We start from the raw sequence: 27,736 nt of genomic DNA, 5'->3' as shown, positions 1-27,736 counted from the left end.
ATGCCATTTTTCTCCTACATATATTTTGTCATTTTTACTTGGCTTCTTTGAAGACTTTTGGTTTATTGCAGTGTAGCAGTTTGCCCATGATTATGCCTACATGTGATTTTCTTTCTTTTTTAGAAATTTTTAATTTTCTAATTTTTAAAGATTTTATTTGTTAGAGAGAGAGAGAGAGAGAGAGAGAGAGAGAGAGAGAGAGAGAGGATCCCTGGGTGGCTCAGCGGTTTTGCGCCTGCCTTTGGCCCAGGGCATGATCCTGGAGTCCCAGGATCGAGTCCCACATCGGGCTCCTGGCATGGAGCCTGCTTCTCCCTCTGCCTGTGTCTCTGCCTCTCTCTCTATGTCTATCATAAATAAACAAAAATAAATCTTTAAAGAGAGAGAGAGAGTAGGAGTAGCAGAGGGAGAGGAATAAGTGGACTCTGTGCTGAGTACAGAGCCCAATGTAGGGCTCGAACTCAAAACCCTGAGATCATGACCTGAGCCAAAATGAAGAGTATGATGCTTAACCAACTGAGCCACCCAGGCACCCCTACATGTGGTTTTATTTATAATGCTTGGAGTTTCTTGAGCTTCTTCAGTCTGTATATTTATGTCTTTCCAAATTTGGGGAGCTTTTGCCAGTATTTCTCCAAGTACTTTTTATGTCCCACTCTCCATCTCATCTTTGTGGAACTGCAATTGCAGACATGTTAGACCTCTTGATATTTTCCCACAGGACTCTGAGGTTGAATTTTTTTCCTCCAGCCTTTTTTCCCTGTTCTTCAGATGAGATTGTCCATTGATCTATCTTCCAAGTTTGCTTATTCTTTATCATAGTATCTTCAGTCTGCTGTTCGGCTCATGAAGTCCTTGAATTTTTCATTTCAATTATTGTATTTTTTCAGCTCTAGAATTCCCACTTTCTTTTACAGTTTCTGTTTCTCTGCTAGATTCCTTATCTAGGAATCCCTTATCATCCATTGTGCTTACATTTCCCTTTAAATCTCAGTGTATATGTAATAGCTGATTTAAGGCTCTTGACTGCCAATTGCACATCTGCGTGATCTTGCAGTTGGTATCTATTGACTGATTTTCTTTTCCCTAGCAAGCATAGATGATATTTTTCTGTTTCTTCACATTTCTATTAGTCTTATTACTGGAATGAATTATATTGCTTTAGAGAGTGATTTTTATTTCAGAAGGCAGTTAATTTGAGAGGACTTAATTTCCAGTGTTTTTCTTCTGTCATGGACAATGGCTGAAATTTCTTTCTGCTCAGCTCTTTCAATTTCCAGCTGTTTCCTCCCCCATGCACCCCCTCCCCACCAAGAACTCTGGTTTTTTTTCCCATATAATTTAGTCTCCAGGCAAAGATTTTGACACATTCTATATGCAGATTTGAGGGCTTAGACCTTCTGGGGCTCTCTCCCTTCATAGATTTCCCACCTAATGACTCTGGCTTCCCTGCCAACATGGAGCTGTATCCTTTTACACCTTACGCCAGTAGGCAGTGGTTATCTCTCAAGCTGCTTGGAATTATGGCGATGTCCTCAGACAAGAAAAATCACAAAACACATAAATGTCACATTGCATTTCATCTTTCAAAAGTAGTTACTCTCCAATTTCTATCTTCTCTGGGTCATTTTCCAGTGCTTTCAAGTACTTTAAAAAATATTGTTCAAATTTTAAAAATTCTATCTCTGGGAGGATTAATCTGACCAAGTTATTCCACCATTTTCATAAACTAGAGGCTCATGACATTGATTTTTGTTTATTCTGTATTCAGCAATCTTTTTTTTTACTCAACAATCTAATAAACTCCTATTTGTTTATATATTAGTAGATTCTCTTGTATTTTCTATATAGACTAGCATATCATCACGAAATGTTTTTGTTCCTTTGTATCCCATTCATATAGCTCACTTCTTTCTAGCCACTGTGCTAGTTATCATCTCCAGCACAATGCTGAATGGAAAGTGAGCATCCTCATTGTAGTTTTGACTTTCATGGTAGTGCTTTTCAACTGTCATCATTAAGTATTCTGTACTGTAGGCTTTTGATAGTTCTATCAGTTCAAGAAGTCTCTTTCTGTTCCTTGCTTGTGTAAATGTTAGGTTTATCTTGTTTTCCCTGAATCTATTGAGATGATCTCATGATTTTCACCTTTAAGCTGTAAATAAGATTTCTTGTATAGATTTTTCTGATACTTAACTATCTTTGGACTGACCCTCCTTCAACCTCATCTGTTATTTCTTACATACTACTGGGTTTGATTTGCTATTGTAGAAGGTTGTATTTTCTGGTACAATATCTCCACATATATCCACCCCAGTGTCTCCCATTCCATCTGCTCTTTTGCAATGTGACTTTGCCTCCATCTCAAGACATAGAGTCATCTCCTTGAATCTGGGCTGAGCAGTAGAATGCAACTGAAGTAGTGTATGACCTCCAAGAGTGGATGAGAAGTTCACAGCCTAACATGCTCTCCTTATGTTTCTTTCTTTCTTTTTTAAAATTTATATTCAGTGCCAACATATAACACCTGGTGCTCATCCCATTAAGTGCTCTTCTTCGTGCCCATAACCCAGTCACTCCTCCCCCGCCTCTTTCCACAACCCTTTGTTTTCCAGAGTTAGGAGTGTCTCATGGTTTGTCTCCCTCTCTAATTTTTTCCTATTCAGTTTCCCTCCTTTCCCTATACTCCCTTTCACTGTTTCTTATATTCTGCATATGAGTGAGATCTTGTGATGATTGTCCTGATTGACTTCTTTCACTTAGCATAATACCCTCCTGTTCCAACATGCTGGGGCAAATGGTTGGTATTCGTCTTTTTTGATGGCTGAGTAATATTCCATTGTATATTTATACCACATCTTTATCCACTCATCTGTTGAAGGACATCATGGCTCCTACCACAGTTTGGCTATTGTGGACATTGCTGCTATAAACATTGGGTGCAGGTGTGCCGGCGTTTCACTGCATCTGTATCTTTGAGGTAAATACCTAGTAGTGCAATTGCTGGGTCGTAGGGTAGTTAGGTCTATTGTTAACTTCTTGAGGAACCTCCACACTGTTCCAGAGCAGCTGTACCGGTTTGCATTCCCACCAACAGTGCAAGAGGGTTCTCCTTTCTTCACATCCTCTCCAACATTTGTTGTTTCCTGTCTTGTTAATTTTAGCCATTCTCACCAGTGTAAAGTGGTATCTCATTGTGGTTTTTTTTTTTTTTTTTAATATATTTTTTTAATTTTTATTTATTTATGATAGTCACACAGAATGAGAGAGAGAGAGGCAGAGACACAGGCAGAAGGAGAAGTAGGCTCCATGCACCGGGAGCCCGACGTGGGATTCGATCGCGGGTTTCCAGGATCGCGCCCTGGGCCAAAGACAGGCGCTAAACCGCTGCGCCACCCAGGGATCCCTCTCATTGTGGTTTTGATTTGTATTTCCCTGATAGCCAGTGATGTGGAGCATTTTCTCATGTGCTTGTTGGCCATGTGTAGGTCTTCTTTGGAGAAATGTCTGTTCATGTCTTGTACCCATTTCATGACTGGATTGTTTCTTGGGTGTTGAGCTTGAGAAGTTCTTTATAAATCTTGGATACCAGCCCTTTATCTGATACGTGTCTATGCTACCCAGAACAAGTTATACCTTCCATATAATCCCTATCAAAATACCATGGACTTTCTTCACAGAGTTGGAACAAATGATCTTAATATTTGTGTGGAACCAGAAAAGACCCCAAATAGCCAGAGGAATGTTGAAAAAGAAAACCAAAGCTGGGGGCATTACAATCCCAGACTTCAAGCTATATTACAAAGCTGTAGTCATCAAGATGGTGTGGTACTGGCACAAAAACATCCAGATCAATGGAACAGAATAGAGAACTCAGAAATGGACCTGCAACTCTATGGGGGTCATTTGGTCAACTCATCTTTGACAAAGCAGGAAAGACTGTCCACTGGAAAAAGGACAGTTTCTTCAACAAATGGTGTTGGGAAAATTGGACAGCCACACGCAGAAGAATGAAACTAGACCATTCATTCTCTTACACCATACACACAAACTCAAAATGCTTGAAAGTTCTAAATGTGAGAATCCATCAAAATACTAGAGAACAAAGGCAACAACCTTTTTGAACTTGGCCACAGCAAAGTCTTGCAAGACACATCTGTGAAGGCAAAAAAGAACTATTGGGGGCAGCCCCGGTGGCCCAGTGGTTTAGCACCTGCCTTCAGCCCAGGGTATGATCCTGGAGACCCGGGATCAAGTCCCATGTCAGGCTCCCTGCATGGAGCCTGCCTCTCTCTCTGTGTGTCTCTCATGAATAAGTAAATAAAATCTTAACAACAAAAACTATTGGGACTTCATCAAGAGAAAAAGCTTCTGCACAGTGAAGGAAACAACAAAACTAAAAGACAACCAGCAGAATGGGAGAAGATATTCCTGATGTTTCTTTGGAGAACCCAGCTGCATGTTCTATGAAGCCCAAGCTATAAGGAGAGGCCACGTTGAAGTGCTTTGATCAATAGTCCCAATTGATCTTAGCCTTAATTATCCAAGCCTGGGTGTCAGATGTGTGAGTAAAGATGCCTAGATGATTACAGCCTGTATGATGACAGCTTCAAATCTCCCCCAGGCACTAGAGATTTTGCAACCAAGCCCAGACATTTTAGAGTAGAGATGTCATTCCTGCTGTGCTTTGTCCAGTTCATGATGCATAGAATGTGTTTGTATGGCTTTATGCCACTGAGTTGGGGTGGTATATTACACAGCAACTGAAACAGCTAAGTTTTATTTGTAATTTGCAATTTTTTCACAAGGGAGATTGATTTTTTTAAAAGATGTTATTTATTTATTCATGAGAGACAGAGAGAGAGAGAGAGGCAGAGACACAGGCAGAGGGAGAAGCAGGCTCTATGCAGGGAGCCCGACGTGGGACTTGATCCCAGGTCTCCAGGATCACACCCTGGGCTGAAGGTGGCGCTAAACTGCTGAGCCACCCAGGCTGCCCACAAAGGAGAATGATTTATTTAAAAAGTGCCTCAAAAGAACAAACAAACAAAAAACTGCCTCAATCTGATTTTGGTATCAAGAGGAGTTGGATTTGTCTCTTTCTTGAATTTTCAAATTGCATAGTTTATAGAAAATTGTCCATTTGAACAAATTTACTGCAAAATCACATAATCCTCTAAAAGTAAACAAAATATACCCTACCTGTAGCTATATTCTTTGTATTTCCTGCTAGTTGTGTGGTGTGCATACACACATGAATTTTGCTAGAGATTTTACTGGATTATTTTTGAATTAGCTTCTGGCTTTGTGAGTCTTTTCTATTTTCTTTGTTTTCTTTTTATTAATTTGTTTCCCTCATTTCTTCTTTCTACTTTCTTAGAGGGGCTTTTCCTTTGCTTAGTTGAATACGACTTATTTTTAGCTTTTGTTTTTTAATAAATGCATTTTATATATTTTAATGATTTTATTTGAGAGAGAGAGAACGAGACACCAAGCATGAGAAAGGGGGAAGGGATAGGAGAGGGAGAAGCAGAGTCCTTGCTGAGCAGGGAGCCTGGTGTGGTCCTTTAACCCAGGACCCTGGGATCATGACCTGAGCCGAAGGCAGACGGTTCACCAACTGAGCCACCCAGGGGCCCTAAGTGCTTTTAATATAAATTTCCTTTCCATCTGCTTCTTAGTATTTCCCATTATTTCCAGGTTCCATGTTGCATTTTGCCAGCTCTACCATATTTACGGCAATTATTTCAGAAATGAGTGTTCATCTTCATAGACTGAGAAGTTCAGAAAAGTGAATGAAGTCATCAGGTGGGCCTCTGTCAACGCTCTACTTTCAGGATCTTGCCTCCATCCCATTTTGAGAAAGAAGTGCTTCCTCCCCTCGAGGGCTAATCCTTCAATTTGTTCTCTGCCCCTCCTGCTTCCTTAAGGACATTTTTGGGTCAGTTATTCCTCACTGCTGTATCTGGATGTTTTCTCTTCTGGCTCTTTCCTCTGATGCAGGGATATTTTATTTATCTTTTTACAACAGCCTCCCTTGATTCTACATCCCTCATTTAACTACTGTACCACCTCTTTGCTGTGTGAAGAAACTTCTGGAAAGAGTAACCTGTTCAGGCACATTTCCCGTCACTCGTATTTTGAACCAGTTTTCCGGCTTCTGCCTCCATCACTGTAAATGAAACCACCCTGACCAAGGTCACCTGTGACCTCCCCACTGCCAAATACAGCAGATGCCAGTCTGTTATACTCAGCTTCACTGTAGTCTTTGGCATCGTCGACCACTCCCTCTTTAAGACTGTGATTTCTTTGCCCATGTTCTTTCTTGGTTTTGCCCTTACCTCTCCAGTCATTCCCTCTCCCTTCTCCCTCCACCCGTCTTCACATGCTCGTTTCCCACAGCTCCATTATTGATCCTTTCCTCACTCTACATGATCTTCCTTGGCAACATCATCCACTTCCCTGGCTTCAACCACCGTCTTTAAAAGGAGGTCTCCCAAATATCTAGTTCATGCCAGAGCTCTCTTGAGGCAGAGATCAAAATATTTAGCCGCCCATTGAACGCGTTCACTTGTTTGTGCCACAGCACCTCAAATGAACATGACCAAAAGGGAGCTTTTTCCCCCCACACCTCTTCTTCCTCTTTTGTTCCCTACCTGGTAAACAGCCCTACATTTTTTTTTTTAAGATTTTATTTACTCATGAGAGCACAGGAGAGGCAGAGACATAGGCACAGGGAGAAACAGGCTCCCTGGGGGGATCCTGATGTGGGACTCGATCCCAGGACCCCGGGATCACGACCTAAGCCAAAGGCAGATGCTCAACCGCTGAGCCACCCAGGTGCCCCTCTACCTAACTTCCTAAGGAGTTACTTTGGATTCCTCCTTCCTTACCCTGAATATCCAGCCACTGAGATCTTACCACCTCCCAAGTTTGCTCGCATTGCCTCCTCTCCATCCTGTCACTGCCTTGGCTGAAGTGCTCTTGCTCTGTCACTGCAATTTCCACAAAGGCCTCCCAGCTGGTCTCCCTGCCTTGGGTTTCATCCTTTCCTACCCACACCGATCCATTTTCTATACCACATATATTATTCCCTTGCTATCAACCCCTCATGGCCTCTTTAGTCCTCTGGATGAAAGTCCAAAATTCCTAGCATGATACATAAGGCCCTTGGTGATCTGTCCTTGGCTCAAGCCTCCACAGATAATTATCTTTTCCCCCCCTTCAGACCCTCCATCCTAATAATGGATTGTAGTTCCCAGGAAATGCAACTTTACCCTTCTGCTTGTTGCTTTATCTGGTTGTCTCATCCTTCAAAACTCAGTTCAGGGGCATCTGGGTGGCTCAGTCACTTAAGCATCTGCCTTCAGCTCAGGTCATAATCCCGGGGTCCTGGGATCAGAATCTCTAAAAAACCCCACAAAACACAAAAAAGCAAAACTCCATTCAGATGTTACCTGCTCCAGCCTGTATTCCTCATTATTCCCCCTCATCACTGGAGTGGGTGCCTGCTCCACCTCTAGGCATAACCCTTAATATATTGTGTTTTCCTGTGTCTCCTTCAAAGCAATGACTTCATTTTCTCTCTGTAGCTTCAGTTCTTGTTGCTGTGCCTTGGGCCTAATGGATATGCATCCAGTAAATGTTATGTTAGGTGAAAAAAATGTTCCCAGCTACCTAAATAGCTCGGACAGTAGTAGTTCAAGGACCAGTTTTATTGTTGAACTCACAATTTGATGGGCTATCATCAAGTTTCCTGAAACCAAGAAAAGAAGGGCAAATGACTTACATGTTAGCAAAGGCCGAACTCCAGTCCGATTACAAATTAGAAAAAAATAAAATTTATGATCCATAGTTTATAACTACCATATACCAGATGGGTAGGAGGAAAGCCAAACTTTAATTGTTCCTGACAAAAGCTTCTTAGCTTTCAAAATGACCCTCTTGTGTTCCTTGATCTGTCTTCCTGTTACAGCGCTGATTTACTATAACTTCGGATCTTTGTGTTCATTTTCCTTAGACCGCTCCAGGTAGCTTTGTCTGACCATCTTTTTTTTTTTTTTTTTTTTTGTCTTTCCATCTTAAGTTAAATTTAAAATTTATCAGCTCCAATTTACCAATCCTCCCAATGTGTGAAGCATTAAACACAATCAAGCATCAATATTTATTAACACAAGACAAAGGAAACACATTCAATGAGTTAATAGAACACTGTCCTGCCAGATGTTAAATTTAAAAATGTATATCTAGTCTAATTTCAAATAAATAAAAAAACTTTATACATAATTACACAGTACTATAGTTTGAATTTGACACTGGTAAATATCTTGACAGAAAGTAAACAAAACATCATTTAGGACTAAAAAATTATTCTTATACCTTTACACTCTTCCTGTGGACAAACAACATGGCCCATCTACACATACCTAAACCAGAAATGTTGTATGAATGATAAAGAAAAGGCCTATTGTGTATTTGGAGTACTGCAGCTCTTGCTCCAAATACTCTTGCTTTTACATCAAAGCAGACAACAGAAACAACACTAAGGCATAGGTCATGTTGGAGTTTGAGGGTGAGGTGGTAACTCCTCATTGCTTAGTCTAAAAGATTGCTGGATATTCAAGGAAAGTAATTTATTTGGCCAAGATATTGAGCACCATGCCTGGGGCAGAGACCTTAAGAAAAAAACCTAAGGCCTCGGGCCCTTTGTTGATTCAACAAAAGCGTTAAGCAAGCACTGCCCAGGGATTAAAGAAAAGAGACACACTCGCATCACCAGTAGACAGGCAATGGTCCCTAAACAGCCTGAGGCAGCACAGCTTCGTGAGGAAAGGACTTGGTGGTGGTCATGGTGGTGGTCTGGACCCGGCCCCCTTTCTGAGGCAGCAAGCAAAGAAAGGCTGTGGACTCACACCGACGCCCGCTAGCATGCCGGCCATTCCGAGGGTCTCCGTGATGCAGGTGACATCTGTGCAGCTCTAAGAATCCCTTGGGCTTCAAATTTTCCTGAGGCAGCCCCTTCCTCATCGACCTCAACTACTTCTATTTAGAGGCAGAAAGAGGTTCAGAAGCTGTTAGGTGAATGGATTTCTCTTAACTGAAATGGGGGGCGGGGGGAGGCTTGCTCTTACTTTCTTTTTCACAGGCATAAAAGAAAAACCCAGACTGTGTTCAGAGTTTGGGCTAGGCTGTTTCTATCAGCAGTAATGGCCTTCTGGGTCCGCCCCAAGAGTCCATTCTACCACAAAGGTTCTACTGAATGTGGGAAGGGCGAGAGCACTGTGTCATCAAGAGAAAGTTCTCCTATCCGAGTCTGTAAGAGACTAGGCATTGGATCTACAGATGACCCCCTCGGACAGGCTAATGACTGGACTCTCTTCCCCTTCCAGAGGATACTCTACCGCAGTTCCCCACGAAACTCCCAAAGACACAGCTCAGCTTTCTTTCCTCCACTAATACGTTCTGGCTTCGGGGAATATGCAAAAGATCAACAGAGCAGCCACAAGGCGGAAAGCAGAAACTAAAGATAAATCAGAGGCCTGAGGACCTACAAATCCAGATGATCAGACCCTCGTAACTGGGAGTTGCCCATACTCTGAGGCTAATGGAGTATCTTATTTGAAAGAATGAGCGTAGATCACCTCTGCTCAATCCTGCAGCCACCAGCCACACGTGGCCACTGAAAACCTGAAATATGGGCAGTCCGAACTGAAATGTGCTTGAGACACTGGATTTCAAAGACTTACATATCTGTCACTTTCCATGTTTATTTCACATGAAAATTATAGTATTTTTGATATAGCCAGTTAAAGAAAATATACCAAAGTCAATTTCACTCGTTTCTTTTTACTTTTTAAAATGCGGTTACTAGAAAATTTAAAATGACCGGCGTGGCTCACATTATATTTCCAGCAGACGCCCTAACTTGTGTAGTAAGAATTTTTAAAGCAACCCATGGGATAAGACTCTGCCTATGTTTTTTTCTTGGAACTTGTGGATTATGGAGATTATAACTATTTAATCCTCAGGATCCCTTGCTTTGTTAGTGAATCATTAACAACTACTGGAAGAAAATTACTTTCCAAATAAGCAGGCTGGTTTTTTTGTAAACTGAACCGTAGCTAGTCACTGGGATTTCTTGCCCCAATGTAAGTGCTTTTTTCCTGTACACCTTAGAACCTCTTCCATCATGTGTAAATTAATTCCATCCAATATGTCAAAAAAGAGATCTGGAACTGGAAAATGTCTTGAAGTCTGCCCTCAGCGGAGAAAAAACTGGGAGGAAAAGAGTGTAAAAGGGAGGCAAGAAAGTGGCTTGGAGCCACGAGACTGAAGGGCAGCCCCCGAGAGTGACAAAGGGTCTGGGCTTTGCATTATAAACCGTATTTTTCAGGGTAATTACAAGTCTTAAAAATTGTTTAAAAACATATTTAGTTTACATGATGTTACAGTGGGGTAAATAATATGTATTATTAAAATAGTCTAAATAAATATTTACACAATAGACCAGAGTGGGTCAAAGAGAACCATTCTGATTTAACAAGTTAACTCTGTTCACTTGGAGCTTTTCTTTTTTTTAAATTTTTAAAAATATTTCTGTAAGAAAAAAATAATAAAATTCAACTATATTCAAATACATGAAGTATCAGACCAAAGAAAGGAAACCGAGCCAGAGGCCAAACTCAGTCCCACGCTCAGTCCACTTGGCCTGGGCACCACAGTTATTTCAAAAGAGTTTCTTGCATACATCAGGCTTCCCCTATTTCAGCATAAGCCTAGCTATTTTGGCAACCCAAATCGGTCAGTTTTGAGATCTGTAGCTATGTCACCTTTACAGTTTCACGTGACTGCCGATCCCACTGCCTTCCCAGCCTGTCATTCTTGTTCTTAAAATCCCTGCCCCCATGAACTGGAAGAACAGAGGACACTCTTCAGTTTTCCGAAAAGAGAAGCTACATGTATAAACTGTAGACGCAGTTGACAATGGGCCTGGAAAAAGAGGAAATCCTAAATTCTTACGTAGTCACTCTAAATTTGAAACACAGTTTCAACACCGGGGGCCAGAGTGAGTTATTGTGGTTCCTTAGGATAGGGTGGGATCTAACGAAGCTTAGCCTTTTCATAGCATTTTGATTTTTAAACTGAGATTTTTCAGGTTGAATTCTTAAAAGCTTAAGCTGATTCTGGGAATGCAAGCTTTAAAAACAAACATAGGCAGCTTTAGTTTATAAAATACATTAGCCAACAGAGACGTCGTACAATGTGCAGCGAAACCTGCCAACAATTTGCACTGTTTAGTTACCTATTCAATTACACTGCATTAAGAGAATATTGAAATTCTCTCCAAGTAGAAACGTTTCTACTTTTGTTGTCATGACTATACAAGCCAATTCTTTTTTTTTTTTTTTTTTAGCTGAATTGTGTGTATTCTTATTTACACGTTTAAAACACTGGTCAAAATGTTTTACTCTCAAGATTTATATATATAAAGTAACTCTCATATTCAGTGGATTATTTGATTTGCTTACGGGTCAGCGGAAAATAAGCTGAGCAGTTCCACGTTAACAAAACCTGGAGAATGTCCAGCTATGGTAAAATGGCGGAATACAGTACAGAGCGGGGAACTGTGGAGCTCCGACTACCCCTTCGTGTGAATTCGTTAAACTCCCTTACAAAATTCTAAAACAGCATTAGATAAAAATACAAGTATATACAACAGATGAAAAAAATGCAACATGCATGTAATTGCTTTAGTGATGTGCTGCTCACGCTATGTCAAAGCTCATGACTGATGGGCTGTTAACATTTTTTTCATTTGCTACCACACGATTCCCCTTTCCTGTGTGTCCCACAGGATGAGATGAAGGATATAATGTAACCATCTCAGCTTATTTCACATCATTTGAAAGCTTGCCCCTAGTCACTGGTCTTTGGTCCTTGTGGTTTTTCAGGATGGCCCCCTGTAGTCCCCACAAGGCTGGTTACATGTTATAAGCCACATAGATGGGGTCTAACTGGTCAGCCAGGAAGCTGTCACGGAGGTGCATCCTCTGCTTCTCTCCTCTGGAGTTGATGGGGATGACACCCGGGTCCACCACAACCACGACGCCAACGATGAGGTAATGCTCTTCCAGGACCACATTTGTCACTAAAGGAACCAGGTCCAGGGCCTCCTGTTCAGAGCCACACAGTTCTACAACCACCACCAGCAGGTTGGTCCACGTGAACACGGCACTGAAATTTCAATGACATTCAGTTAACAGGTCACTACATTTACCAGGCATCGTTTATAGTATCTGCTCAAGACTTAGCCCAATTCCCCCGAAGAGTGCTTTCTCTCTTGGATCCAACCAGAAGGCTCGCAGGCATGTCTGCAATATGTGACCTTGCCCTACGATCGCAGCTGATCAGCTGAGCCAACCCCAGTCTCTTGGGGGTTTGGAAATGGGATTGGAAGTTGTCAGCTAGTAACATGACCTAAGCCCATGTGAAAGTTCTGGGGTAGCCAGGTGTCCAGAGAAGCACAGAGAATGGCTCTTCAGGGAAGGGAGAATGAAGTGGATGCCCAGAGGGCTCTAGAAAGTGCGAGGACAGTGGTTCCTGATGGCCTTCCCATCCCTTATTTCTATCTTTCTTGAGATCCACAGACACTTTTAGGAACCTCTGAGGTAGCCAGGTATCTTTCGTTTAAGTTTTTTTTTTTTTTTTTAAAGATTTTATTTATTTATTCAAGAGAGACACAGAGAGAGGCAGAGACACAGGCAGAGGGAGAAGCAGGCTCCATGCAGGGAGCCTGATGTGGGTCACGCCCTGAGCCAAAGGCAGATGCTCAATCGCTGAGCCACCCAGGGGTCCCTGCTTAAGTTTTTTTTCTTTTTTTTAATTTTTATTTTTTAAGTTTTTTTTAAAAGAGAGTTTGTTATTTGCAACTGAAGACCTTTGGCAAAGAGAATACTCTTAGGTCCAACAGGAAGGGAGTAGACTTCTCCTCATCTGCACTTAATGCCCCATATGGGCGTCTCTCCCATGTGCCATAAGGCAGAAAGTTGCCTTACATTGGGTGGGACTGCGAGTGAGAAGGTAGGGCCTGACTTGTGGTATGCAACGTTAAACAGCTTTAAAAAACAGATTCCAATCATTAAAAAACATTTACACAATACTTAATTGCATTAAAAGTCAAAGGTTTAAAATTAGAGGCTGACGATGACCCCTTTCTCTGTCTTGTTCTTATAATTCATGGGCATTGTTCGGGTCGGGAAGAGACTCTGACCAAAGTGAGAGGAAGATGCTGACAAAGAAGCATCTAGAAAGCATGAGCCACCATGAAAAGAACTGCGGCTATTTAGTATGGGTCAGAAAAAGAAAAGGAAAGAAAAATGAAAAGAAAAGAGAAAAGAAAAAAGGAAAAAAAAAAAAAAAAAAAACAACAACAACCAAGAAAGGACACAACCCATGAAAAATGTAGAAAAGAAACCGGACGGATTCTGTGTTGTCAGGAATCCAGAACGAAAGCCACAGGTAAAAACTATAGAGTTTTAATTTTAAGGAAGTTGCAGTCAGTGTGAGGCTGGCTGTTCTTTGCTGGGATAACGTGGAGGGAATTCCTACACCGAGAGGGAGGCTGGGAGGTCACGATGCGCCTTTCATCTGCTTTCCATTTGACAGTTCGAGAAGCACATTCCCATTTGATCCTCCCCATAATTAGGAAATAGCACAGAAAGTACTTCACACGAGAAAAGCCGCCTACGAGGGAGAGCTGGCGTCAAGTCGGGTCTTTTGAGTCTAGAGTCATGGGTCTTTCCACCACATGACGCCGACTTTCTAGAGACAGAGTTAGATCTCTTCCGAGGTTAAGAATCTAGCGGCAGGAAGGACCCGACTCCACAGAAGTTCCAGAGCCTGCCTCGGTCTCTCCACGGGCCCATCTGCCACAGCAGACGGCGCCACGACAACAAAGAGGCGTCCGCTGATTTTCTTACCCTCCTTGGGGTTGTGGGCCTGTACTGGGGACGGACGTGGACCACGAGTCAGGCCTAAGGGACACTACGCTGTGGGGGAGCCCATCCCGGGAGGGACGTTACCATTCAGCGATGCTCCTGTGGATGCGGGACACCGAGGTCTCGATGTCGATCGGGTGGTACCGCAGTCCCCTCAGCTCCAGTGTCTCGTCCAGGGCTCCCACCACATACAACGCATCGTGACGCTCTGGCGGGAAGAAGAGAACCGTGGTTCATCACATGTAACAAGCGCAATGCAATGCGGGAGTCGAGGGCGCCAGGCCGGACTGCTGGCCACGTCCCGACCCCACTGCTCACCAGCTGCGAGACTGTGAGCAAACTCCTTAGTCTCTGGTCCTGTCTCCCCCTTGGTGAGGCGGAGAATAAGAGGCGGCTGAGTGTCAGGATAATCCGTGTAGGGAGGGGACGCGATGCCTGGACCTTGTAAGTGCTAACAAACCCAACCCAACCCAGCCCTTAGCTATGATTAGGGCACTGTGTCCCCGGAACTGTGTCCAGTGCTGGGAAGATGGAAACGTGATTCCTGCCTGAAGACACTTACTGTCGGGAGGGGGGGGGGGGGCAGCAGCGGACACCCCACAGGTGCTCCAGGGTGACTGCTGAGCCTCGTGCGAGGAGTGTGCACACCCCCTGCGCTTGGCTCAGGGTTCAGAGGGGGAAAAGCAGAAACTAGTCTGAGCTTTTATCCTCTGGATAAAGGAATTAGCCAGATGACAGCTGGGGGTGGGGGAGCGGGGAGAGAGGCTGTGAGAGCGAGAAGAGGGGAGTGTGCGCTGTTGCTCCTAGACCTCTGCAAGGAGTCCAGATACAGGGACTGGGGTTGCAGAGCGCGGACAGACTAGTCCTGGTTATTAGCAGGGTTTCTAATCTGGCTAGAACATGGCAGAGATATATATTTTTTAAATATTTTTATTTGCTTATTTGACAGCACAAGCAAGGGGAGCAGAAGGCAGGAGGAGAGGGAGAAGCAGGCTCCCACTGAGCAGGAAGCCTGATGTGGGGCTCGATCCCAGGACCCCGGGATCATGACCTGAGCCAAAGGCAGACGCTTCACCGACTGAGCCCCCCGGGTGCCCTCCCCTTTTAATTATACGCACACAGCACGTACATAAGGCCACACACGTGGCTTATGTCTATGCAGAGACCGTGCTTTGAGGAGATGACTTTGCTAGGTCCACGGAATATGGTATTTTCAGGAAAACTGAGCAAACAAAGCGCCAGGAGCTGCTGGAGAGAAGGCTGAGGTCCATCAGACCCCCACCCCTAAGAAGAGCTCATGAAGAGCCGACTAGCTCGACTAGCTCGCAGGACAGAGGCACGGCGGGGACTCTCACGTCGCTTCCGCAAGCCGGGAAACCTGGTCATTCCTGTTGTCCAGGTGGCTGTGGGGAGGCTCTGTGGTCGCCCAGACTCACAAAGCAGACGGCGGAGGAGGATCCCAAACCAGGCACCTGCTGGGGTACCTCTGTCTCCCCCACTACACTATCCTGCCTCCCCCGAGATGTGGGGCAACTAGGGACGCTGCTCACTGTGGAGCAGATGCAGGGAGCCCGGGGCAACTGCCTTATCTGATCCTTGCTGCCGTGACGGTGCAGCCCGTGTGGCCATCCCGTGTAGCCACCCGCCGCCAGGACGGAGGGCTCGAGGCCCGCAGCGGCGAGGCCCGCACAGCCACTGGGCGGAAGGTTCGAGCCGCCTTCCCCCGGCGGGCAGCAGTCTCGCCTCCAACACCAGACACAAGGGACAGCGCCTGGCAAGACGGCTCCTCCACACCGACACCTGCTCTCGGGGACCAGGGTGGTGCCTGAAGCCTGCCAGGGGTGGATTGGCCGCAGACCTTGGGGCAGGCGGCGGTGCTGACCCTTGGCCAGATGTGCCCGCGGCCTGCGGGCCGGGCCCACAGGAATGTAAACGCCTGTGCGGGCTTAGGTGTCGCAGAAGGGAGCCGCCCTGGCGCGCAGAGCAGGCCGCGGGGACCGTGGGGGGCAGGCCGTGGGGAACAGGCTGTGGGGGCCAGGCCGCGGGGACCATGGGGGGCAGGCTGCAGGGGCCAGGCCACGGGGACTGTGGGGGGCAGGCCGTGGGGGGAAGGCTGCAGGGGCCAGGCTGCATGGGCCGGGAGACAGGCGGCAGGGGCCAGGCCGCGGGGGCCAGGCCGCGGGGACCCGTGGGGGGCAGGCCGTGGGGGGAAGGCTGCAGGGGCCAGGCTGCATGGGCCGGGAGACAGGCTGCAGGGGCCAGGCCACGGGGGCTGTGGGGGGCAGGCCGTGGGGGGAAGGCTGCAGGGGACAGGCTGCATGGGCCGGGAGACAGGCTGCAGGGGCCAGGCGCGGGGATCGTGGGGGGCAGGCCGCAGGGGCCAGGCCACGGGGACTGTGGGGGGCAGGCCGTGGGGGGAAGGCTGCAGGGGCCAGGCCGCGGGGGCGTGGAAGGGGGGGCCGGGCGGGGGAGCTACCTCCGGTGGCCGCGGTGAGCTCCGTCCTGCGGACAAACCCAAGGTATCCCGTCCGAGCCCAGAGCGTCTGGGCAGCGTCCCCAAAGCTCAGGCGGGTGTTGAAATGATCGGCTTGAAGAGTCTCGCTGTCATAGATGGTGTAGTAGCCGCTGGCCGTGTGGGGGCTGTTCACCCAAATCTACAAGAAAAGGGAGTCGGTCACGTTTCCCGGGAACACGCAGGACGGCGCCCCTTCACTCCCAGGGCGGCTTATCGCCTTTGAAGAACTGCCCTTGTTACGCCAACAAGCACACAGGCGGCCTACGCTCAGCAAGGGCTTCCCACGCGCCCATCAGAGCCGGGCGGGCTCCCCGCGCCCTGGACGCCCGACGAGAACACGGCGGCCCAGCACCGGTGCTGCCTGCGCGGCCCCCCGGGGCCCCACAAACGCGGCGGGCGGCGCCTCGGGCCCAAGGCCCCGGGAAGAGCGCGGGGCCTGCAACTCCCACGGCGGACGGAGCAGGGGCTAACAGCGGTCACCACCAGCATTTCCTGAGAACCCACGAGCGACGGGCGCTGCCCCGTGCACCTCAGAGACGGGCAGTAACGTACTTCGCTGTCGCACGATTTCACGAGGTGGGTGAGGCGGGTGCAATTATTTTTTTACGGATGAGGAAACTGAGGCTCAGAAAGAGTAGGCCCCGGGCTCGCTAGTCAGGGGCTGCTAAGTGGCAGGCCGGGCCGTCTGCGGCAAACTACGGGGTGAGACATCGCTGCCCCTCAAATATCTGAGGGAAGAAAAATTAAGTCTTTAAAAAAATGTATCGCTACCAACACAAATACGGATACATTGTAGAACAGAATATAAAATCTCCACGTTTTTTAAGACACTGAGTATTTGTGGCTCCTTTCGGTTCCCGACAGGTGGCGACAGGGAGGACGAGGACGTGCCCATCTCCCCGCCCGGCTGCCTCAATCCGCCCTCCGTCCCGCTCTCAAGCTCCCTCCTTCTTCGTCTCGGGCCTTCCGGAGAAGATTAAAACCCCTTTAAAGATGACGATTCACAACGGAAGAGAAGCTAATAAATCCAGTTTCACGGATCCTCGAAGGTGAGCCCTCAAGTCCGTACCGCCGGCTCTTCAGAGTAAAGGTGAAAACCGGTACGTACCTCTCCGAGATGAGAGTCTCCGACAGGCCCTTTGGTCTCGGGGTTGACGATGACCACTTTCACGCCAGGTAAGATCTGAGCACGAGGGAAACAGAGGACCGCCTCTAAGGACCCAAGGCCGGCCCGGGCGGCCAGCCGGCGGCCCGGTGCCCGCTGGACTGTCCGGACACGGGCGGGAGATCCGTCCTCCCGGCAAACCAGGGAGCCAGCGGCCCGCTCTCTCTCCAGAGGGCCGAGAAACCACAGCCCAGAACCGGAGAGCAGGCCCCGGTCAAGCACCGCCCTTTCTCCTCATGGGCCCTGCTCACCGGAGCGCGGCCAGTAGAACTCCCTAGAGCAGGAAGGGCCGCGGGGACACATGAGGCATCGGCCGGGGGGTGCGGGGCCTTGGCAGGAGAATGGGCCTGCCCCTGGGATCTCCCTCAGGAGAGGAAAGCAGCCGGGGCTGGCCCCAAGGGGCCCACGGCTTCTCTGGCCACCCATCTGCTGTCCCTTGGACCTCCTTTTCCATCTTGGGTTTCTAGGGTCTGGGGCCAGCTGAGGAGCGCTGCGACGACTACCTAGGCTCCCACATCGAAGACCTCAAGGGAGGAGAGAAAAGACGTGCCGGGCGAGGTGGGGCACTGCGCTAGGCTTCTGGGGCGCCCAGCCACGAGCCGAGGCAGGTGGAAATCTGACAAGGTGGTAAGACCTGCCCGACTCCACTTGGAAGAGTTCAAACGGCAGAGAGGAGCTGGAGTTAGTGCCCCAGGGACTGGATCTGCGGCTTGATGGGGTACGCAGGATCCCCTGCTTTCTTTTCTTTTCTTTTTTTTTTTTTTTAAAGATTTTATTTATTCACGAGAGACACACAGAGAGAGGCAGAGACACAGGCAGAGGGAGAAGCAGGCTCCATGCAGGAAGCCCGACGCGGGACTCGATCCCGGGTCTCCAGGATCATGCCCTGGGCTGAAGGCGATACTAATCCGCTGAGCCACCCGAGCCACCCGGGCTGCCCGATCCCCTGCTTTCTTTAGAATCTCCCCCTCTGCCTTTCAGAATTACTAGAAGGAATTCGGAGGCATCGTTCCTCTCTCTTCAAAAAAATGAGAAACTCGCCAGCTTATGCTGATGTTCCATCACCCTCAGTGAAGTGTTCAGAGCTGCTACAGACGTAATGTTGGGTCCCTCCAACAGTCACGCGCTATGTAATCGACCTAAACCCCCAAGGTGATGGTATCAGGAGCTGGGGCCTCCCACCGCGTGAGGACACAGCAACAGGAAGGCCAACTCTGAACCACAAATCCTTCGCCAGGACCTGCTGGTGCCATGATCCTGGACTTCCCAGTCCCCAGAACTGTGAGGAATACGTTTGTTCTTTATAAGCCACCCGGTCTATGGTGTTCTGTGACAGCAGCCCAAAGGGACTCCAAAGTGCTGTGTCTGCTCTTGAACATTTTATTTTATTTTTTTTGCTGTTGAACATTTTAAAGCCTCAACCTAATCTAAGAAATCTTCTCCCCAGAGACACGCACTCTCTATATCCGTAATCCCTTCCCCGTTTTGATTTCTCTTTCAGCTTTAAACACAGGTATGCCTTCCCTGATCTGCAACCGCACCGCCCCACTGCCACCTACTTCTCTCCTTGTAACATTTATAAAGACAGGATTGCCTCTAAGTGTTGTTCGCCCCTTCACTTTGAATGTAATGAACACTGAATTTTGCTGATTTGTCAAAATAGAATAAGGTGTCAGTTGGATAAAAAAAATCTGTGGAAATGAAGAGAGTTCAAATTCTTATCTATGTACTCATATGAATTCAAAAGTATTAGCTAAGGTGAAATTCTTGATTTATCTTCAGAATTCACTCAAGGCTTGCCCTGGGTGGCTAATATATTCTAGGCTTCGGATTTCTTTAAAATGAACCACCTAAAAAATAAAAAATAGGGCAGCCCGGGTGGCTCAGCGGTTCAGCACCGCCTTCAGTCCAGGGTGTGATCCTGGAGACCCAGGATCGAGTCCCACGTCAGGCCTCCTACAGGAAGCCTGTTTCTCTCCCTCTGCCTGTGTCTCTGCCTCTCTCCGTTCTGTGTGTCTTCCATGAATAAATAAACAAAATCTTAAAAATAAAATAAAATAAATAAAAAATGAAATGAACCATTTCCCCAGGCAGACCACCTTCCAAAGGTTAATAGAACAAATTACCTTTCCAGACTCTGAGAGGAGCAAACTCTGGGGGGCACCCCGTTCCACAAGACGAACCCTGCAGAAGAACAATATTCACTATACACAAACACACACACACACACACACACACACACACACACACACACCACACACTTGAAAAACTAGCTGCACCGTGTCTGCTATAGCTACATACTGCCCTCCTAAGGCCTCTACTTTGTGTCTCCTTCTCATGCTACAGCAGAGTTTCTCAGACTCAGCACTATGACATTTTGGGTCAGATAATGTGCTTTTATAATTTTTAGTGAGGGGCTACCTATTCTGTGCGTTGTAGGGTGTTTAGCAACATCCCAGGCCTCTACCCACTAGATGTCAGTAGCAACCCTTTTGCAGTGACAACCCAAACCGGCTGTGGACATTGTCAAAGGTCCTCTGGAGGGCAAATTCTCCTCAGGCTGAGACCCACTGTGCTCTCCCTGTGCAGGTTGGGGCAGTGCCAGGGGGCACGTCAGTGAATGCCGCTGAGGTCAGTGGGGCCTGGGCAAAGGTCCCAGAGCCCTAGGGCCAGGTGCTCACCTTGGGACATAGCTAACATTTCCCCTGTAAGCTGATGAGGAGGAGGGCTTTTACTCCTGGGATTCGGATAAAGTGTGGTTTCAAAAACTCTACTCTGCCTCATTTATCTTATCTGTTCCATCTTTTATTTTTAAACTCCCAGAGCAAAGAGCCTATCCATTTTAGTTCAGTTTATATCAAACATCACAAAATATTTCTACACAGGAAGGAATTAAGTATTACACTTTAATATTAAAGAACAGCATAGCAACTATGAGAATTAAAGCTTTCTTCTTATAAGTGTAAATCTTATGTTTTTTTTTAAAGATTTATTTATTTATGATAGACACAGAGAGAGAGAGAGAGAGAGAGGGAGGAGAGAGGAAGAGAGAGAGAGAGAGAGAGAGAGAGAGAGAGAGAGGCAGAGACACAGGAGGAGAGAGAAGCAGGCTCCATGCCAGGAGCCTGACGTGGGACTCGATCCCGGGACTCCAGGATCACGCCCTGGGCCAAAGGCAGGTGCTAAACCGCTGAGCCCCCCAGGGATCCCCCTTATCAGGTGTTAATAAAAACAAATTCCTTCCCTCTTCCCATCCCTCCCGGGAAGATACACATAAAAGGGATGAGGGAGAGAGCCAGTTTTTTCCAGGCTTGGAAATTTTTCATGCTTAGAAACTCCAATAGGGAGTGAGCACAATAAATCTACTGTACCTGTCATGTCTCAATGATTTCAGATCTACATACACAGTAGTTGGATCAGGCCCTGAAGTTCCCTAAAGAAAAAGAAATCAATGCATTGTTTATTTATGTATTTCCATATTTCACATTCTCAAATCAAGAAATAATTTAGCCATATGCATGGAAAATCCACACTCTGTTTTGAAAGCTCACCCTCTTTGACCAGATGAGGCAGGGTTGCAGTCAACACCTGAAAGAGACTCATGGCCTCGTGTTTCTTTCCCTCCCTCCCCTGAGAGAGTAGGCCAGGGCCTGGTCTCGGGGCTGGAGAAGCCCCCGAAAGGCTACCAGGCTGAGGAGGGGCTTCCTCCCTGGACTTAAGGCAGACACGAGACCGGCCGGCATCCACCGGATTTTCAAAACCAACACTGGCCTAGGCGAATGGCAGGGAGCCTGGGATGGGGCTCCATGGGTAAATCACCATGATGCTACCTGAAAGTCACTTGCCCATGGTCACAGAAGCCCTGAAAGCACCCACCCACGGCTGCCATCTTCTCTTACTCTCACTCTCGTCCATGCCTGTATTTACCATATGAGTCCCCAAGCCACAGAAAATCACTTAGTTCTTCTCGTTATTTACCCACCAAGAATAACATGGCAATCTTGCCACACGGCTGAAGAAAAGAATACAGACTTATTTGTGCTTCCTTTGTTTAAAAAAAGGGGGGGGGGAGGAGACAGAGAAACATAAGGTAAATATAAGATATTGATAAAATTCAAAGAGGAGTAAAAAATCTTGATTCATCATTATGTACCATTAAACTACTACAAGAAACGTGGAAATCGGCGTTCAGCTGCCAGGCGTGGCTCGAGGGCATGCACCTAGTAAGGGGGTGATCCCACAGAAGGAGCCCGTGAAGAACAACACTATTATCTTCACCCTGTAGGTGCGCCAAGTGAGGCAGGCGAAGCCCGCGGTCTCAGAGCAGGTAAGTGGAACCGGGCTCGTGCCAGGCTGGCTGGCTGCGCAGCCTCGGCTGTGGAGCACCACACGCTTCTCTTCCCCTGACCATCAAGGAATTTCATGATCATCACCTGTAAACATATCGCTACGTTGACTCTTGATCCAAAAGTGGTGCTGACAGCCCGAGGGGACAGCCCGATGTCTTTGAAGAGCTTGGAGAAGGACTGCTGGAGGGCGATGCGGGGCCGCTCCTCGGCCACAACCACACATGTCCGGATGCAGGAGAGGTTGATTCCTCTGGTCTGTAAGACACCAACGGCAGGGAGCTGAAGTTGGTAGGAATGCAAAAAGGACTGAATCGGCAGGGCCACTGTTCTGTCTCTCCAGTCAGGAAAAGCCAAGGAACGGTGTAGTCTCATCTCAGACGCCCAGGGAAAAGAAATGCCAAATGCCAACGCATTCCACAACATTACTACCCACTGGTGAATCTGTTCATTCTCTATCTCTTTCCTCTTTCATCTAAAAACCTTAGATTCTTCAGGGACCCATTTTTATACCTCCCCATTTCTGTACTTTAGATGTCTTCCTATTTCAAAATGGAGAGAGGGGACTGAGAGAAAAAGAGATCTAGCATTCAGAGACTGAATCTTACTTCTTTTTATCCTTCTTAGGATCATAATTCTCTACTATTTTTTAAAATTTAAATTCAATTAACATAGAGCGTATTATTGGTTTTAGAGGTAGAGGCCAGTGAATCAACAGTCTCGTATTAACCCTCAGTGCTCATCACATCATGTGCCCTCCTTAATGCCCATCACCCAGCCACACCCTCCCCCACCCTCTCCCCTCCAGCAGCCCTCAGTTTGTTTCCTAGAGTTAAGAGTCTCTTATGGTTTGTCTCCCTTTCTGATTTCGTCTTGTTTTATTTTTCCTTCCTTCCCCCCCTGCTCTTCTGTTTCTTAAATTTCACGTAATTTTCTATTAAGAAAATCAGTCTCCTGACTCTCTCATATGTCAGTCAGACATATCATCCCCAGATACACATATGAATGAGCTACCCCTATCTTTGGGGCAGTCCCCAATCTCTACTCCTCTGAGACTGCAAATTTTATTAGAAAAAGTCCTAATGGTGGTCATAGTTGTCTTTCATCTTTACATGAAGTCATTTCCATTCAGCCTCCTGACTAGTTTCATCTTCCTCTCCACAAAGTAAGACTCAGATTAAGCTCTGAAAGAACGTATTAAATTAGCAGAAGAAATAAAATTCCTGAGGTTTACAAAATGTTGACTGGCTAGAAAAAAGCAGGCAGATCTGCCTGTCAAACCCTACTCGGGTATCATGTTGCCTGGCCCATTTCTTTAAAACCCTCTGGACCGGCTACTTGTTGCACTTCTTACCTTTAGCACTTCCACCTGGTTCCCAAGCCCTTTGGTGCAGAGCTCCATTACTGAGTAGGAGCAGAAAGTGTCCCTTATTTTGTACTGGTTGACAGTGGAGAGCCAGAGGAAAAGGTTGTTTTCTAACTCCATAGGAGGAATTAAGATGGACTGGTGCCCTGAGTAGACACTGCAACGAAGAAAGGCGAGAGCTGACATTATCAATTCATCGGGATATCTTGATGTACACCATCCATTCAACCAACGTTTACTGCCCGTGAAGTGCAGTGTGAGGTCATATTAGATATAAAGGTCTAAGAATCAAACTTGTTCCTGTCCAACTCACAAGACATGATAACTACCATAAACAGACTGGTATAAACAGTAACTGAGATGTGAAGATCATTAGATCAAGATCATCATAAAATAAAGAGCAAGTTGTCCAAATTAGGAAAGCTGGGTGGTGGGGTGTGTGTGTGAGTGCGTTTCATTGAGTAGGTATTGCTTAAGCCGGGCTTAAAGAATGAGCAGGAATTTGGCTGGAGGAAATGGGGGTGGGGGTGAGAGCATTCCAGGCAGAGGAACAGCATATGGAAAGGAAAAGAAACCCAGAAGTATATGGTGTGTTTAAAGTCATCAGAAATAGCAGCCTACTACGAAATCTTATAGCACAGGATGCATCACAGGGGAGTGGTGAGAAGTGAGGCCAGAAAGGTTGGGACCAAACTGTAATACAAGAGCATAATTATGGTCTGAGGGAGTTTAGACTTTTCCCGGCAGACAGTCGCTGCAGGCTTTAAGCTGGGGTGAATCTAGCATCATGGAGAGGGACTGGAGACACAGACATTGATGATGGAGAGACAGGAGAGGTGAGAGATGGTGAGGCCTGGAATCCTGACAGCGCAGCCAGGATAAAAACAAAGGAATGACAGAGTCACATATTAGATGTATAGTTCACAGCCATCAACCTTCAACCTCTTAAACCCAAGTACAGATCAGAATCACAAGGAACCCAAGAATCTTGTATTTAAAAAATACTGGAATTGTGGTTGCTACCTCTGGAGATGTAAATTATTAGTGAGTCTGGGGAAAGCCCGTTATTTAGCCTTTTTTTAAAGACCCCTAGGTGATTCTTATGTACAGACGGGTTTAGGGAAAATGGAGCCACAAAGGACATGACACTTAACTGGATGCGAGACATACAGATACAGAAGTGGAAGTTCATGCTCATAGTCCTAGTTGGGTCCCTAAGGTGAATGGTCCCATCCTAACAAAGATGAGGACCCTCAGGAGAATGCTGAGTTGTAGGTGACTGTGAAGTGTTCATGGAGATGTCTACCAGGGAGGTGAGCATGCAGGGCTGAGATAAGGCTCCCTGGGAGGAGTGGGGATCTGCTATTCCATAAGACACAATCTGGACAGGACACGCATGCTACTTTCCAGCAACACGCTGTCATCCAATCTCATTATACTCCTTCCTGCCAAACCTAGGGGGTACGTCCTGGCTGTCAAAGGATGACATATTTCACCCAAGTATCATCCTTCTACTTGGCTCTGCTTCTAAAATGAGGATTACAGGATGGAGTAGAGAGTAAGTAATAAGATCTCCGACGTTTTGTATGAGGCATAAAACTAACTGATAAGGGAAAAAGGGAATATAAACAAAACTAAATGAGCTTCACAGATACATCAGGTGCACGAATTCTGGAAACATCAGCATTTTGTTGAAACCAAATTAAGGTAGCAAAGGGAAGGATGAGATGGTTATAGCCCAAAGACATCCCCACTCATTCTGTTACTTTGCTTTTCCATTCCTACCTGCAGAGACACCAGAGTGCAAAGCCAAGTCCACAGTAAGGGTCAAGGCAGATGGCGATTTGCCGAGAAGAGTACAACTCACACTGGAGCTTGATGGCTCTACAGAGAGCATTGACTGCAGAGTGGGACATCTGGAAAGTAGGGAACATGGAACAGGATGAAACTGGCATCCCCACAGGCAGAAAAAGCTCTAATGATAGTTCTGAAAAGTTTCAATCTCCCCCAAACTCTTCAAAATGATGTCTATTTTCAATTGTTTAAAAAACCTATCTAAGTCTGGGGCGCCTGGGTGGCTCAGTCAGTTAGGTGTATGACTTTTTGTTTCGGCTCAGGTCATGATCCCAGGGTCATGAGATAGAGCCCCATGTCAAACTCTATCCTCAGAGGGGAGTCTGCTTGAGAGTCTGTCCCTCCCTCTCCCTCCACAGCCTCTAAAATAAATAATAAATACATCTAAAAAAAAGCCTACAGAAGTCTAATGTAAGGCAACATACTTTTGTTCATTAGTTAATACCAAGTTCTACAAAACACGAATTTATGTTTTCTTACTGGCTTTTACTGTGACTCTTATTATCTTATTAGCTCTTATTAGCTTCTAGGCCAGGTTCAGAACTCTTCATAACACAGATTCCTTGGGATAACTTATTCCGGAAGAGCCAATGCTTTTATTTAAATATAGCAAGGACCTTTGATCCTCCGCCTACTGGTCTCTGGTACAACCAGTTGGCCCCCACATCTGAAGTCCCTGGGGGCAGTGGTCATCTCTATTTTTTGCAGACCTGGCATTTTCCCAGCATCCAGAGAGAGTGAAGATATCCAGAGCACTCTACCTTCACTCCCGTAAGCATGCCAGTTGTGGAGACACTAAAATCAAGATACGCCAGCATCTCGGGAGTAGGAGGCTTATACAACTGAGGTAATCTTTTCCTGGGTAAATCATCTGCAATGAAAAGAAAAAAAACCTGATGTCAATCAGACACACTGGAGCATGAAAATCATCGCTCTTCAGCTGGTTTTCTATGGCTTGCTATGGACAAATATAGCCTCCGGAATTTGCTAAAGCTTAGGCTTCTCTTATTTAACTAAACAGCTCATGTATGTCACTCCTAGAAGTGGGTTAGGGCTGAGGACACTACTGGGTAATAGAAGTAAAGCAAATCTACATCAGGCAAATGTATTTATTAGGTCAGTAAGGGGTCATGTAACACGGAGGCAGAAGACATGAACTAAGGAAGCAGATCGCTGGTATTCAAATCCAGCTCTGCCTTTTGTCATCAAAGTGACTTGGGAGTTATTTAACTTCTTTGTGTCTGTTTCCTGATCTCTAAACTGGGAATAATACCTACCTTCATAGAACTGTTAGGAAGTTAATTCACATAGAGCACTTTTAAAACTCAAAAAGCTCAAAAGGCTTAGTTGTTATCACGCTGGTTCCAAGTTAAAGTTCATTATTTACCATTTAGTACATGTGATAATTATGGACTGCTTTAAGAGTTTTCTCCAAGTTAACGTGGTAGATTTTTAAGAATGAAAAGCTAGAATTAGGGGTTATTTTCCTTTGCTTGTTTATTTATACACCTCCCCCCTTCTTCCCACATTTGCTTCGTAAGTGTGTCAAAACCAACGGTGTCAAGGATATCTCCGCTCCCAACCAAGCCTCCGCTCCCAACCAGCTCTGGCATTCTGGATCAAGAAACAATTCTGACTCTGACTTTTAAATCTCTCTATCATTAGGCACCAATCTCTGGTCCAGGCAAAGACTTTATCTATCCCTCAACACGCTTTTGTATAGGGTGGGGTTCCTCATGTTCCTAAAGAAACCTTCCTGTTGTCTCTATCAGAGTCCACGGTTCAGGTCTTTCTGAAGTGTGACCGAGTCCAAAAGCCACAGGAGATCCACCTGCATCATTAATACCAACACAGTCCATTTGTGTTATATAACTGTGCTTATGTCCTTTAAGTAACAAATCTAAAAAACTCTAGTTCAGCATCTGGCACACAACCATCACAGATAACTGCCATCCCTGCATTTAAGCCCATACAAATGTTCCTGAGTTGGACAGACACCATGCGGCACTTACTGAAAAGAGGGAGAGAAGAAATTAATGGTTAAGAGGCTGGGAGTGGAGCCAAATTGACTGGGTTTGAATTTTAGTTCTGCTACTTACTTAACTTCCCTATACCTGTTATCCTCATTTGTAAAATGAGGATAAAACTCACACCTATCTAATAGGGTTGGGGTAGGGATAAAATTAGGTAATATGTTAGATGACTGGCATAACTAGGGTGCAATAAAAGATGTTATTATTATGATTATGTGCAAGGTACTTTACATTATGTCATTTAACGTTTACAGCTCCATGAAGTGGTTATCACAACTCCCACTTTGTGGACAGTTTTGCCCAAGTTAGTAGGGATACACAGAGAGTAACAACAGAGTATCAGGATTTAAATATGATCTACTTGACTCCAAAACCCACTCTCTTTCCTCTACCAACATTCTCCAGGTATCCCCATGTCTTATCCCCCAGGCTTTTTTAGCAGGAATACCATCTAAAATTC

General features: G+C 46.1%; 1 protein-coding gene across 2 annotated transcripts in view; it reads right to left on the bottom strand.

The window, feature by feature from the left end:
• Positions 1-7,700: 7,700 nt before the first annotated feature.
• DIP2B (disco interacting protein 2 homolog B) overlaps positions 7,701-27,736 on the bottom strand; it is a 222,471-nt gene continuing 202,435 nt past the window's right edge. For both annotated transcript variants that reach the window (XM_055336961.1, XM_055336962.1), the window contains exons 29-38: positions 26,005-26,114; positions 25,175-25,305; positions 23,378-23,546; positions 22,111-22,281; positions 21,049-21,110; positions 19,804-19,861; positions 17,621-17,695; positions 16,474-16,651; positions 14,082-14,205; positions 7,701-12,234 (exon numbers count right to left, since the gene is read on the bottom strand). In XM_055336961.1, the coding sequence (XP_055192936.1) occupies positions 11,982-12,234; positions 14,082-14,205; positions 16,474-16,651; positions 17,621-17,695; positions 19,804-19,861; positions 21,049-21,110; positions 22,111-22,281; positions 23,378-23,546; positions 25,175-25,305; positions 26,005-26,114 (1,331 nt within the window). In that variant the 3' untranslated portion in view covers positions 7,701-11,981. The remainder of the gene's footprint in view (positions 12,235-14,081; positions 14,206-16,473; positions 16,652-17,620; positions 17,696-19,803; positions 19,862-21,048; positions 21,111-22,110; positions 22,282-23,377; positions 23,547-25,174; positions 25,306-26,004; positions 26,115-27,736) is intronic.

The sequence above is a fragment of the Nyctereutes procyonoides genome, unplaced genomic scaffold, assembly GCF_905146905.1.
Source record: "Nyctereutes procyonoides isolate TBG_1078 unplaced genomic scaffold, NYPRO_anot_genome, whole genome shotgun sequence".
NCBI lineage: Eukaryota > Metazoa > Chordata > Mammalia > Carnivora > Canidae > Nyctereutes > Nyctereutes procyonoides.
This window is presented reverse-complemented; position numbering and strand designations above follow the sequence as displayed.